This window comes from Heloderma suspectum, chromosome 4 (assembly GCF_057233095.1).
Source record: "Heloderma suspectum isolate Gila_16-S chromosome 4, 16-S_ref, whole genome shotgun sequence".
Lineage (NCBI taxonomy): Eukaryota > Metazoa > Chordata > Lepidosauria > Squamata > Helodermatidae > Heloderma > Heloderma suspectum.
In genome coordinates this window covers 10,020,804-10,036,036 of record NC_139461.1, presented here as the reverse complement: position 1 = coordinate 10,036,036, position 15,233 = coordinate 10,020,804, and the positions used below count along the sequence as shown (strand labels likewise).

The 15,233-nt window shown below is 46.3% G+C and overlaps 1 protein-coding gene across 34 annotated transcripts in view; it reads right to left on the bottom strand.

Moving 5' to 3' along the window:
* TSNARE1 (t-SNARE domain containing 1) overlaps positions 1-15,233 on the bottom strand; it is a 579,510-nt gene that overhangs the window by 386,849 nt on the left and 177,428 nt on the right. For all 34 annotated transcript variants that reach the window (XM_084848631.1, XM_084848635.1, XM_084848636.1 and 31 more), the window contains one exon: positions 5,694-5,771. In XM_084848631.1, the coding sequence (XP_084704757.1) occupies positions 5,694-5,771 (78 nt within the window). The remainder of the gene's footprint in view (positions 1-5,693; positions 5,772-15,233) is intronic.

Here is a 15,233-nt window from a genome sequence, read left to right as displayed (position 1 = left end):
GCCTCCAGTTGAGAGATTCTAACAGAAAAATGGTTGAAAAAGGCTTGTGACGTAGTCTCATTCCCTGCCACCCAATCTTGCAGCTCGCTAACCTTCGCCTCCATTTTTTGCCAAGAAGTGTTGATTAAATCCACAGCCCCTTGCAGGGCGGTGATGGAATTTTGAATTGTATCCAACCTCTTAGCCTGTTCAGCAAATTGCGAAGACAACGTTTTTATCAGAGCAAGTAACTCCCCTTATCTTCGGTTCTCGAAATCTTTGCCAAGAGAAGTATGGGGGGTAGGAGGAGATCCTTTTTTTCACCTTGACGTAGCCATCCTTCCCTTCAAATAAATCTTGCTTGTCCTCAAATATTGTTGATATTTCTTAATCCATTCCTCAAATATTGTTGATATTTCTTAATCCATAAACTACAATGGAGCACGTCAGCCCTAATTTCTCCTAATTAGATAGGAGGTTCAAAACAACTTTGAGCGATGATTAAGCTCTGGCAGACTAGCCCTGGAATCCAGCCCTCCTGCTATTTATTTATTTTTATTTATTATTACATTTATTAATCGCCCATCTGGCTGGTCACCCAGCCACTCTGGGCGATGTACAGCATACAATAAAACAGTTTAAAACAATAAAATTCTACAATAAAAACATTTTCTAAAATACCCTAACCCACCCCAAATGCCTGCCTGAACAACAGCATTTTTAATGCATGACAGAAGCTCATTAAAGAGTGGGCATAAAGGAGTTCCCTAGGGAGGGAGTTCCACAGAGTGGGGGCCACCACAGAAAAGGCCCTCTCCCTCGTCCCCACCAGTCTAGCTGTCCTGGCTGATGGGACAGAGAGAAGGCCATCCGAGGCTGATCTTGTTAAGTGGCCTGTCTGGTGCTGCTGGAGGCGCTCCTTAAGATAGGCTGGACTGGAACTATATAGGGTTTTAAAAGTCAAAACCAACACCTTGAATTTGGCCCGGAAAACAACTGGTAACCAGTGCAACTCCTTCAGCACTGGAGTGATGTGATCTTGCCAGCGGCTGCCTTTAATCAGGCGAGCCGCCGCGTTCTGTACCAGCTGCAGCTTCCGAACCGTCTTCAAGGGTAACCCCACATAGAGCGCATTACAGTAGTCTAAACGAGAGGAGACCAGGGCATGCACTATCGATACTACTATGCTCTCTCTGCCACTATGCAGAGAGAGCTATTTTTTCAAAACTTCATCCAGAAGCTGTTCCTGCTTCCCCTTTTCATTCCAGGGGAGAGATAGAAAGGTTTTTCAACCTTTTAAAAAGCTGTTTGAGATAGCGTCCTGCGGAGGCTCTGTGGAATGCTGCAAGGGTGACATTTGCTCCGACCAGAAGTCCAGAGTCTCTTTCTCCTGACAGGGATAGCCCTGCAGCCACCTCCCCCAAGGGCTCAGGCTCCTGTGGGTCTGGTGGCCGACATGGTCTGGGATACCCTGGGCTTCGGGGGCCTCTAGCTCTTCCTCTGAGGAAGACCCCTCCAGTCGGGGCATGACAATTAGTTGTTTAGGGCCTGGGGCAGTCTGAGAGTTTCCGTCACAAGCATTTGTAGAGGGTCTAGTCTCTAGAAAAATAAAGTCACTTTAGCCTGAAGCTTTGCCTATTGTGGTGTTGATTTCAAAGGGGAAGGACGATCGATTTCTGACAAATGGTCCCACACATCAACTAGGTGTCCTGACAAGGCATGAGGCCTAGGGGAAGTGGACTGCAACACGGCACTTGCTGTCTTTTCAGGGTCACATCAGGACCCAGGAAGTGCTGCCTGGAGTATTCTCCCATGAGGAGCTGTTGTCCCAGCAAAGGACTGCAATCAAGTAAGGCCTTAAGAAGGCTGGCAGAGCCTGGTCTTTCAGTGGCTCCGCCCCTGCTAATTTCTGCCAGCTGTTCTTGAAAGAAGAAAAATAGGTAAAATAGTACCTATTTTATTTAGAAGCCCGCCCAAGGCAGCTTACAGCAGTAAGATACACAAAAGAAGTTAAAATATTAAAACTGATTAAAAAAAAACAATAAAACTGGGAGGAACAACAACGGCAGCAAAAGAAACAACAGCAGTCATATCAAGAGAAGGCCATGGCAAATTAACATGTTTTCAAGGCCTTCTTAAAAGCCTGCAATGATGGAGCATGGAGGACCTCTGATGGCAACTTGTTCCAAAGCTGTTGGGCCACCGCAGAGAAGGCCCACTCACGCCTTCCCTCTCAAGCTCTTGCGTGGCTGATGGAACGGTGAAGCTGCAGGGGAGCCATCCTCGGAGGCATACATTGGGAGGGGCGGGAAGGGATAGAAGAGGGTGTGGAGAATTCCCCCTGAAGTGTGGCAAACCACAATTCATCTGAATCAGAGCCCTCCTCGGGCTAATGCAGAGCCCCGGAACCAGAGGACATGACATAAGGAGGGAGGTCAGGAACGCATGGAGCCTTATATTGAGTCAGACTGGCTTCTTTCCCAGCCCAATCTGGAGATATCAGGGATTGTACCTGGAATGGCTTGCATGCAAAGCATCTGCTCTACTAGTAGAGAGCAGGATTATTTTCCTATAGTACTTCTCCTAAAAATAAAGTAAGATGCTAATCCTCACGGTTCTGAATAAAGGACAACTTTATATAGGAACACAAAAAGCTGAATTATACCAAGTCCGACATGGCTCAGATATTGGCTACAGTGACTGGCAGTGGCTCTCCAGGTTATCAGATAGGGCTCTTTCCCAGAATTACCTGGAGATGTCAGAAATTGAACCTGGTACCTCTTGTGTGCAAAGCATGTGCCCTGCCACTGAGCTATGGCCATTCCCTGATGTACCTCTAAATCCTGCAGTCCAAGCAAGTGGACTAGTCCCCCAGAAATAATAACCCAGGGCTATTTCCAAACCTGTCTTCATGATTTAGCTTACTCTCAGTTCATGAGTCTAATGAGAATTACATTGAGATGGCTATTCATCTCACTCCCTCTCTATCATGAGCATAAAGTCATGCTTAAAAGCAATGTTAAGGCTACAGCTGTATTGGGTTCCCCGAAGCAGTGACTGAAACTGTGCCACTGGGTGACCTGATATGAACAAAAATTAAAAATGAATGGATATTGCTGTCACAGAAATCTAGTCTTGGGGACTGGCTGCTTTAGAATAAAGGAGGTGGCTGCGGAAACTGTATTTACTAGATGTTCACTAGATAATCATTCATTTGGGATTGCCCAGTCGCTTGGTTTTGAGTCTTTCCTAAAGAATGCTCTTCAATAAATAAAATGCCCCTCTGCTTACAGCACATGACTCTTGTAAGTCTGCTAAGAGATAAAGGAAAACAGAAATTTATTGAATCTATCACTGTTCTCTAAAATGGTTGCAACAGTTCTTACGTGTCACTCACCCGCCATCAGAATGGACCTTCCATTCTTTCATCCAAGCCATTAATGAAAATGTAAGTGGTGGCTCAAAAGGAATGTGTGAGCGGGGAGGGGATGCAGTAGACCCCCAGATCCCCTTACTCACAGGTTCCTTACCCCCAGGTTGTCAGTCTCTCCACCTGATCCCTGGTCCGTGGCCAAAGATTAGGGAGCCGGTTTGGTCACCCACCTTTTAGCCTTGAGGACAGGGAGGTGGCTTGGGAATAAACACAGTAACATGGTTCATCTGCTGAGTCCAAGGAATGGCCATAGCTCAGTGGTAGAAGCCATGCCTTGCATGTACAATGGCACAGGTTTAATCCCTGACATCAACAGTTTAACAGATCTCAGGTGGGCTTAAATGGAACAAGGCTCTCACTCAGTAGACGCCACTTTCATAGGCCCATTAGATGGACCAGCCCAGAGGATGGATTTGAGACTGGAAGGGAGGAAGCGCTCCCCCTCACTGAACCTTGTGGTAAGAGCAGAAAGCTACTCTCTAGGTAAGTGTCTAGCGTGAGTCCCGAATCAGCAGCAATAGACACCGGGTAAGGTACAACAAGATTTTATTCACTGCAGCGAAGGCTGTCTGTTCCACAAGAGAAGCAGCCTCGAATGCTGGTTACTCAGGCCTTTTATACAGTGGTACAAACAAGTTACACAACAGAATATAATGTGCATGCGTAGGTCATATAGGACATGGAAAAGTACTACTTTAGATAGACGTGTCTCTCTCTTATGCAGACGTGTCATTCTGGTGGATGCCCTTTGGAACTTTGGCTGCAACATCTTGTTATTTGCTGACTCTCTCGGCATGTTGTGTTTGCCACGTACACAGTTCAGAGTTCAGGAAAGGAAGGGTGGATAATACATACAAGAGTTCTATGAAATGGTGATGCTTTGGTTCAGGTACATTCAGGTACATGAGTAGGGTCAGGCTTAATTTCAACAACCTGAACTCATCATGTCGGGCTTTCAGTAGGTTGAAGGCATTCTCAGCCAACTCTTAGATAAGTAGCAACTTTGTTCATTAAAGGATTAATACAATAAATTGAATAAAAATAATAACCATGTTGAATGGTACCAGAACAAATGTGGACACTATGGGGCTTTTCACACAACATGCTAACCCATGCTCAGTGGTTATGTGTAGGTTGTTTTGAACCGTGAGTTGTTTGTTGAACTATGGGTTAACGTGTTGCCTGAATGCAGCCAAGGTGGCATGTTCACCATGCAGTGTGGCTTCTTTTCTCAAACAAGCCACCTTGAGAACCCATTGCTTCTTTTTGGGTTGTTCAGGGTAGTTGACAAGCCACCCTGGCTGCGTTCAGATGGCACAGTAACCTACCCTGCGGAAAACATGCTGTGTTCAGACAACACACTAACCCATGGTTCAATGAACAACCCATGATTCAAAACAACCCACACTCAACCACTGATTGTGGGTTAGCATGTTGTATGAACAGTTCTGATGAGAGAACACCTCTGGACAGAGCAGGCTGGATTTCAGAAAAGTGGGTTTTGACAAACATTTTGTGAAGGCATATTTTGTGAAGGCTATACACAGACTCAAGAGAGAGCCCAGATGATATACACCTGTCTAAGCAATTGCTGGTGATATTCCAAGATGGGAACGAGGACCTCTCCGGAACCATTGAAACAATGTGGAATTATTTGTGCTGTGGAATTATTTGTGCTGTTCTTCTTTACCTCAAGGAACCAGAACTCCATGCTGTAACCCATCATCACCTGCAGTCATTAATAACTGAAATTACAGAAACACAGCTATTTGCAAATCCAGGCCTTCCATCTGGCCAGGGTTAGATTACTCCCTGCAGTATATTCTCCAGCAATTAGTTCCTCAGATATGATATACTGTACTTTTTTATTAGTGTTCTTCATTTATTTCTAAGATGTTTATATTGTCAGGCATCTATGAACTAAACAATTAAACTGCTAAATAGGAAGGTGAAATTATGGTCGAAACAAACATCTCAAAAGCTAGAGCCTGTAATGTGGTTTTACTCAAGAAAACCTCTGGGTTTTCAACCCGAGGCTCCAACCAGGAGCTCAAAGGGTCTGACCCTGCCAATGGCTTCAACAATGAGTGCAGCATATCCGCACCTCTTCAATGCAGCATATGCCGAACTACTCTCCCCCCCACAACACCTTGTCTAAAAATGGCATGCAATCATTGTGCTGTACCAGGAAATTGTATTTCGCTGTCTGAAAAGGAGTTTCTGAACACTTTGTATACAATGCACTCAACACATTGACATCCAACATGTTTGACATACGCACCATTGGCATTAATTCGGAAGATGCTGGCAGATGTATCCTGAAAAAGCTCCTGCAGTTCATTGGGATCAATCTGTGTGGCTAGAGGGAGAGATAGAAGCTGTTAATACATTAGGCTGTAACACTCCAGACACAACTTATAACGTTCAAGTGTCTCTTAATTTGTGTACAATTCAATTAGGGACATATTTTACTTATTTGGTCAGTATCCAATGCTGTGCTTTCGAACTGTGGTGCTGGAGAAGACTCTTACGAGTCCCCTGGACTGCAAGGAGGTCAAATCAGTCCATCCTAAAGGAAATCAACCCTGACTGCTCATTGGAAGGACAGATACTGAAGCTGAAGCTCAAATATTTTGGCCACCTAATGCGAAGAGAAAACTCTCTGGAAAAGACCCTGATGCTGGGAAAGACTGAAGGCAAAAGGAGAAGGGGACGGCAGAGGATGAGATGGCTAGATAGCATCACCGATGCAATGAATATGAACTTGAGCACACTCCGGGAGAGAGCGGAGGACAGGAAGGCCTGGCGTGCTATGGTCCATGGGGTCATGAAGAGTCGGACACGACTGAACAACAACAAATCCAATGCTGGCAATTCACCAGCACTAAATAGGCTGTGCTAGAGGGAATGATCGCTAGGGCAATGAGAAGCTAGTGCAACCCAAGAAACTAGTCAAAACTACTGCATCCAGGATGTGACAAGTCGGTCCTAAATAAGGAGTGGAAGAAAGTGCAGGGGGCGGCAAAGCAGGGGACTGGAAGTCTATGAAATCAAGAGAGTTCACATGCTGGTGATAATGGAGGACCACAGGAGCAGAAATTGACAGATTTATCAGAAAAGGAACATAAGTAGGCCAGGAGCTGCTATTATTACCTGCCTTCAGAAGAAAGGGAACCCCAAACGACTTCACCTTCTGGTTGGTTGCTCCAAATTAGAAAACAAATGCTGTGGGAACAGGCTATCTATGGATTTCTCAATTTTAGTTATGAATATAAAAATGGGGTACAAGCCTCACTGGCCTTGTTGACATCAGGGTGCACCATGCTGTCCACAGACAACCAAAGGAAAGGATTTTGAATGAGCAATGAGGAGACTGAGTGGAAACTAAGGGCACAATCCTAGGCATGTTTAGACTAGGGATGTTGGAGAAATCTGTTTGGGGGTTGGAGTTTGATTAGGTTTCTTTGGCCCAGTCCCCTGGACTTCATTTTGGTTCCTGCAGTGGATCCCAATTCAATCTACAGAAAGTGAGGTCAGTTCGCAAATTTTCAAGGAATTTCACATTTTGTTTTGTTTGGGGGGAGGTTCTGCGATCTGTGCAAATTTCTGCGCAATCTGTGCAAGTTACAGCTGAATGTGCTGACTCCATGCAAATTACTGCTGAATTTATGCAAATTACACAAATAACATCTGGATTAGCATGATTTGTACAAATTCTGACTTAATTTACACAAATTCAGCTGTAATTTGTACAAATGGCTCTGAAATTTGCATAACTTGCAGAACCTTCCTAAACTGTGCAAAAAAAGTTCCTGAAGCTCAGGGAAGAGCTTGCAGCTCAGCTTGCAGACACAAAGCAAGTCATGCACACCATGAAACACCATCGAGCAAGAAAATACTGGATTTCCCAGCAACAAATATCCCTAGTTTAGACAGAAAGAAGTCCTACAACTCCCAGCATCCCCCAGTCTAATCATGCATAGGATTGCACCCTAACCCTTTATTAGAGACCCTAGAGCCACCACCATTTGGTTAAAAATAGGTTTAGACAGAGAGCCTTGTCAATGGGGCTTCTCCTTAGCATTTCCAATAACATTCGGAAAGGGTTATGCACCTCCCTCCACTCTCCCCCATCTCCTGCATTTGCATTATGACAAACAGAAGGGAACGTCAGTGGAATGTCTTGTTTAGCAGGTTGGGCAAGACGATGCCCAGGATGCCACCACCCAGCCAGTGAACCCACAAGGATACCTCTGAATTGGCCAATCAAAAGCCTTGGAGGGAAATTTGGTCCAATCATGAAGTGTCCCCACGTCTCAGACAGGCCTAACAAGGTCAAGCACTACGAGAGCACCCTTGATGACACATTTGTGTTGAATCTTGCACCGCACTGCTCTGTACAGCCAGCCAGATGTAAAGGACTCAAGAGAGCTTTCTGCTGAGTCACCAGAACCAATCTATTTTCCCTTTATTTTGACTCATCCTGGATCCAGCCTCTGAGCCATCAAGCACTTTGTTCCCTTTGTTTTGAACTCTCGACCTGCCTTGGAGCAGTTCATTCTTTCTGCCTGGAAATCCCTCATACTGTCATGCCTTAGCTTTGACAATAACCTGGGGTGTGATTGGTTTTACTCTTATACTCTCCATTCCCATGGCCACCACCCTCTGCTTCATTACTGAACCACCTTATTGTTGTATTTTACCCAGAAGGAAGTTTTACTACCCTTAGTAGAACACACCGAGTCCCAATGAAATGAAATTTGGAGAGCTCAAGTTTTCCTGATTCGTCCCTTCAGTCACATTCATGCATTGGACTGGGGGCTCTGGGGGCTGTGTTTATACAACCTGTCCCCTGCCTGCAAGTTTAAAATCTGAGTCATCTGAATCCAAGCATCTCCAAGTGTTTTGCAGGCAAATCTCAAAGCATGGGGAGAAAACAGCAATGTTTTCATCTTAGCTTGAAAGTTCACCCTGAGTTATTTAGGTGAAGAAGAGATTTGTGAAAACAGGATGAAATCAGGTTTACAGTCAATGTCCTCTCTGTCATCCTGCCCTATAGTTCAATAACAACTTAATTATTCTAGGCTGGAAAAGGAATAGGGAAGGCAGAGGGACCATGTTCTTTGAGCTGGAGAACTTTGTTCAATTTTGAATGAATGCCATGAAGTCTCCTTCTCCACTCCCCCACCCCAGCATCCCTCCAAACTTCCAGGGGACTGACTGAAGCAGTCAAAGGCAAACATACAAGCTTTGGACTGAAAAGAAGCAATTTAAGGTGAACGTGGACTCATCACCAGGTGTAGCAACAATTTGATGGTATGAATGCTCATCCTGATTATAAATGGAAAGGCGATGAACACAAAATTTGGTGTCCAATAAAAATTAAATGAGGTAGACTTCATGATGAACTGTGGTGGTGGAGGAAAATTCTGAGAGTGCCTTGGACTGCAAGAAGATCAAACCAGTCCATCCTCCAGGAAAGAAAGCCAGACTGCTCACTTGAGGGAAGGATATTAAAGGCAAAACTGAAGTACTTTGGCCACATCATGAGAAGACAGGATACCCTGGAGAAGATGCTGATGCTAGGGAAAGTGGAGGCAAAAGGAAGAGGGGCCGACCAAGGGCAAGGTGGATGGATGATATTCTGGAGGTGATGGACTCGACCTCGGGGGAGCTGGGGGTGGCGACGGCCGACAGGAAGCTCTGGTGTGGGCTGGTCCATGAAGTCAAAAAGAGTCAGAAGCGACTGACCGAATAAACAACAACAAGACTTCATGAAAGGCCGTGCTAAATTATATTCTCTCCCCAGCTGTGTGTGTGTGCACGCGCATGTGTGTAAAACTATGGGTTCGCCATTCTCACGATACCTTGAATGAGGGCTAGGAAGACTTTTTCCCACCCTTAGTCTATACAGTGATGAGTCCACATGCAGAAGAAGGGCAGCAGAGCCACCATGACAATGCCCCCAAGAAGCCCTTTGGTTCCTCCTCCTGGCTATGTATCAGAGATGGGGAACCTCCAGTCTACAGAGGTTCTCCACCCACCCTGCAGAGGCTCAGGTTCCCTCTCCGGCCCACACCCATTTCGTATGTCATGCCCCCTGGAGACTATCGAGGGCCTGGGGAACTGGTGGGGAGAGACTCCAGCTATAAAGGCTGTTCCTCCTGCTGGAGCTGCCAGAGACCACCTAGCTGTGAGCCCTGCAGGATCTGGACCTGTTCCTCTGCCTGGCTCTTCCCCACCTGGCCTGGGAGAGCAGGGCCCGAACCTGACTCCAGCTATAAAGGCTGTTCCTGCTGCTGGAGCTGCCAGAGACCACCTAGCTGTGAGCCCTGCAAGATCTGGACCTGTTCCTCTGCCTGGCTCTTCGCCAGCTGGCCTGGGAGAGCAGGGCCCGAACCTGACTCCAGCTATAAAGGCTGTTCCTGCTGCTGGAGGTGCCAGAGGCCACCTAGCTGTGATTGCTGAAGGATCTGGACCCTGTTCCTCTGCCTGGCTTTCTGGTGGCCTGAGTATGTGCCTGGGAGGGAGGGAGGATATTGGGGCAATTGGGGGGATCTGAGTGGGGGGGGGAGCAATCAGTGTAGTGATGGTTTGAGGGAGATAGGGGAACTTCCCAGGTAAGGGGAACATGGCCCAGACAGTTAATGGCCATGCCGTGTTGCACAGATTTGGTGGTTATCCTATCAGCCTACCCTCAGGTCTCCGGATGCTGCTTTTAAATGCCAGATCAGTGCAAAATAAAACCAATCACGACTTAGTAGTGGATGAGGCAGCCGATCTGGCATGTATAACCAAGACCTGGGTGGGTGAGCAAGAAGGAGTCAGTCTCTCCCATCTATGCCCACCGGGGTACTTGGTCCAGCATCAGGGAAGGCTTGAGGGCGCGCGGGGGGCGGGTATAGGAATTCCATCTCCCACTGCAGTCTCCCTGTCCATGAGGCTTGTTGTTGTTGTTGTTCAGTCGTTCAGTCGTGTCCGACTCTTCGTGACCCCATGGACCATAGCACGCCAGGCCTTCCTGTCCTGCGCACTCTCCCGGAGCGTGCTCAAGTTCATATTCATTGCATCAGTGATGCTATCTAGCCATCTCATTCTCTGCCGTCCCCTTCTCCTTTTGCCTTCAGTCTTTCCCAGCATCAGGGTCTTTTCCAGAGAGTTTTCTCTTCGCATTAGGTGGCCAAAATATTTGAATGTTTGCACCTTCTGTTGGGTCAGCAGGACAGATTATGGATTCTGTTGGTGTACCGCCCATCCCGCTATTGAAAAGACTCCGTAGGTGAGCTGACGGAGGTGGTTTCGGGTGTGCTGCTCAGATCCCCCATACTGTTGGTTCTGGGAGATGGCAACATTCACGCTGAGGACACCTTGTCTGGGCCAGCTCAGGATTTCATGGTCTCCAGGACAGCCATGGGACTGTCCCAACATGTCATTGGCTAAACACATGTAGCGGGGCATACTCTAGACCTGGTTTTCTCAACTGGACATAGAGACGGTTATCTGAAGGTAGGGGACTTTGCATCAGTCCCTTTGTCATGGTCAGATCATTGCCTGCAGTTGACACGATCGCTCCTGAGCACTCTCTCCAGAGTAGAGCTCATATGGCTCCATGGTATACCCCAGAGCTGAGAGCGATTAAACAAAATAGGAGACGGCTTCAGTGCAGGTGGAGAAAAATTCCTGGGGGATGCAGTCAAACTCTGGTGTATGGCCAGGTATATTCAAAGGCAGTGAGAGCAGCAAGGATATATATTGCACTGCTTCTATTCAGTCGTCCATATGCCGCCCAGTGGAACTTTCTAGGGTTCATAGAATCATAGAATAGTAGGGTTGGAAGGGGCCTACAAGGCCATCGCTGTATGCAATGTTCAGCATCTAAGGTCCTCCTCCGAGTGCCTCCTCCAAGGGAAGCTCAGAAGGCGGCAACAAGAGAGAGGGCCTTCTCAGTAGTGGCCCCCATCTGTGGAATGAGCTCCCCAAGTCCGCCTGGCACCAACATTGTTATCTTTTCGGTGCCAGGTAAAGACCTACCTTTTTTCCCAGGCATTAGGCAGCACCTGATGAGTTTTAATTGGTCCGGGGTGTGTCTTTAGTAATGACTAACTGTTCAAAGTTGTTTTTAGTTATATGCTGTTTGTGTATATTGTCTGTGTGCTTTTATGTAAATGGCTTTTAAACTTTTTATATTGTATTTTAATGTTTTAACTTCTGTAAACCACCCAGAGAGCTTTGACTATGGGTCAGTATAGAAATGTTGTTGTTGTTGTTGTTAATAATAATAATAACAGTAACAATAATAGAGCCATGCTGGATCAGACCCAAGTCCATCTAGTCCAGCATTCTGTTCACACAGTGGCCAACCAACTGCCCACGGGAAGCCCATAAACAGAACACAAGTGCAACAGCACCCTCCCACCCATGTTCCCCAGCAACTGGTGTACAAAGGCTTACGGCCTCTGATACTAGATGCAACATTTAGCTATCAGGACTAGTAGCCATTGATAGCCTTTTCCTCTGGAATCATAGAATCATAGAATAGTAGGGATGGAAGGGGCCTGTAAGAGCATCGAGTCCAACCCCCTACTCAATGCAGGAATCCAAGTCAGGGCATCCCTGACAGATGGCTGTCCAGCCTCATCTTGAATGCCTCCAGTGTGGGAGAGCCCACCACCTCCCTAGGGAATTGGTTCTATTGTTGTACTGCTCTAACAGTCAGGAAGTTTCTCCTGATGTTCAGCCGGAATCTGGCTTCCTGTAACTTGAGCCAATGATTCCGTGTCCTGCACTCTGGGATGATCAAGAAGAGATCCTGGCCTTCCTCTCTGTGACAGTCTTTCAAGTACTTGAAGAGCACTATCCTATCTCCCCTCAGCCTTCTCTTCTCGAGGCTAAAAATGTCCAGCTCTTTCAGCCTCTCCTCATAGGGCTTTGTTTCCAGTCCCCTGATCATCTTCGTTGCCCTCCTCTGAACCCTCTTCAGTTTGTCTGCATCCTTCTTAAAGTGTGGCGCCCAGAACTGGACACAGTACTCAAGTTGTTTTCTTTTTCCTAGGTTCAGAACTTGGCATTTATCCCTATTCAATGTCATTCTGTTGTTTTCTGCTCAGTATGCCAGTCTATCAAGATCACTCTGAATGCTGTTTCTGACTTCCAAAGTAATAGCTATCCCGCCCAATTTTGTGTCATCTGAAAATTTGATCAGCATTCCCTGCACCTCCTCCTCCAAGTCATTAATACAAATGTTGAAGAGCACTGGGCCCAGGACTGAGCCCTGCGGTACGCCACTCGTTACCTCTCCCCAGTTGGAGAAGGTCCCATTGATAAGCACTCTTTGAGTCCGATTCTGTAGCCAACTGTGGATCCACCGGATCGTTGTTTCATCTAGCCCACTTTGAGCTAGTTTGCTCATCAGGGGGCACTTTGTCGAAAGCTTTGCTGAAGTTGAGGTATATGATGTCTACAGCATTCCCACGGTCTACAAGGGAGGTGACTTGATCAAAAAATGAGATCGGATTTGTCTGGCAGGACTTGTTTTTGACAAATCCATGTTGGCTTCGAGTAATCACGGCATTGTTGTCAAGGTGCTTCCAGATGGATTGCTTTATGATCTGCTCCAGAATTTTCCCAGGGATTGATGTCAGACTGACTGGTCTGTAGTTCCCAGGTTCCTCCTTTTTACCCTTTTTGAAGATAGGGACAACATTAGCCCTCCTCCAGTCATCTGGCACTTCCCCCGTCCTCCATGATTTCTCAAAGAGAATAGACAGCAGTTCTGAGAGTTCTTCTGCCAGTTCCTTTATGACTCTAGGATGCAGTTCATCTGGCCCTGGAGATTTGAACTCATTCAAAGTAATGAGGTGTTCCTTGACCATATGCCTGTCGATCTCGAGTTGCAATCCTGCCCCTTCAGCCTGTACTTCGCCTTTGCCAGGGGGGTCATAGACCCTCTTTTGGGAGAAGACTGAGCCAAAGTAGGAATTGAGCACCTCTGCCTTTTCTTTGTCATCTGTTATCATTTTGCCATCCTTATTTAATAGCTGAACAACCATTTCTTTCCTCTGCCTTTTACTATGCACGTAGCTGAAGAAAGCCTTTTTCTTGTTTTTAACATCCCTTGTTAACCTCAGCTCATTCTCAGCTTTAGCCTTCCTGACGCCATCCCTGCAATTCTGTGCTACCTGCCTGTACTCTTCCTTTGTTACTTGGCCTTCTTTCCACTTCCTATATGTGTCCTTTTTTGTTTTCAGGTCATCCCTAAGCTTTTTGTGAAGCCACAATGGCTTCTTCTGTTGTCTTCCACCTTTTCTTCTTGTTGGAATTGCTTGTGATTGTGCCTTGAGAATTTCCTTTTTTAAAAGCTCCCACCCATCTTGGACTCCTTTTCTCGCTAGCATCGCTTGCCATGGGACCTTACTGATCATTGTTCTGAGTTTATGAAAATCAGCTTTCCTAAAATCCAGGGTACGCGTTTGACTACACTTGGCTTTTGCTTCCCTTAGAACCAAGAACTCAAGTACAACATGGTCGCTTTCCCCCAGAGTTCCTGTAACTGCTACTTTATCCACTAAGTCATCTCTGTTGGTTAGGATCAAGTCAAGGATAGCCGATCCTCTAGTTCCTTCCTCTACTTTCTGTAGGAGGAAGTTATCCGCCACACAAGTCAGGAATTTCCTGGAGGGGCCATGTTTTGCAGAATTTGTCTCCCAACAAATATCGGGGAAATTGAAGTCTCCCATTACTACTACATCATGCTTCCTTAAAACATTGGCTATTTGCTTTTAAAAGTTTCATCCTTGTCTTCTCCTTGATTGGGTGGCTGGTAGTAGGCTCCAACCACCAGGTTCCTTTTATTCTTTGCTCCATTTATTTCAACCCAGATGCTCTCGATGGGGCTACCAAGCTCCTCCTCCTGTATTTCTGTGCAGAGATATGTATTTTTCACATACAGTGCAACCCCACCTCCCTTATTTTATTTAAAATAAAAATAAAAATGTCCATATCAATGTGCACATTTGGTGAAAACAGGTATTCTTAAAAATGCGAATGCCAGTTTGGAAATTTGCAAACACCTTTGGAGAACATGCAGTCCTATTCACATTCATGTTTGGGGTTGTCACTGGGGCTTTTCTGATTGGTCTGTGGACTGAACTGAAATTTTCATACATCATTACTCCAGTCTGGCCCCTATGGACCTGCTCCAGGGCTTTCTCCAGTTCCAATCCTGCCATGCAACTTCCCATGTGCTCAGCTGCCTGAAACCCAGCATTCGCAGTGGCAGAAAATGTGTGGATACTACACATAAACTGCTGGCCTTGGGGGGGGTGGATACGGATGCTGATTTATGATGTGTTCGCCCAGCCTTCCCCAGCATGGTGCCCTCCAGATGTTTTGGACTACAACTCACAGGATTCCTGGCCACTTACTATGCCGGTTGGGGCTGATGGAAGTTGAAGTACAAAAAGTCTGGAGGTTATCAGGTTGGGGAAGGGTGTGTTAGCCAGGTGCAGATTCACTATGAGGCAGTCCCAGGCCACATTTTTCTACTATCCAAGAATTTGGCAAAGTAATTTTTAATGTCTTCCAGATTGTCTGACATTGTGAGGTCATGTTGAAATTCCTCACCATGTGGCCAAGTGCTAACCCTATTCTCAGCTGCATGCAGCCACTGTGACTGCCCCTTCATGGCTTAAAATACAACTCTCCCCTCCTACAGTTTTACAACTCCTTTGCCAGGCTCTAAATTCTCCCACAATCCCTGTATTGTTGAATTGTGTAAGGGATTCTTTAAACAGTTGAAAGCATTGTTGTAATTGTCAGTTAT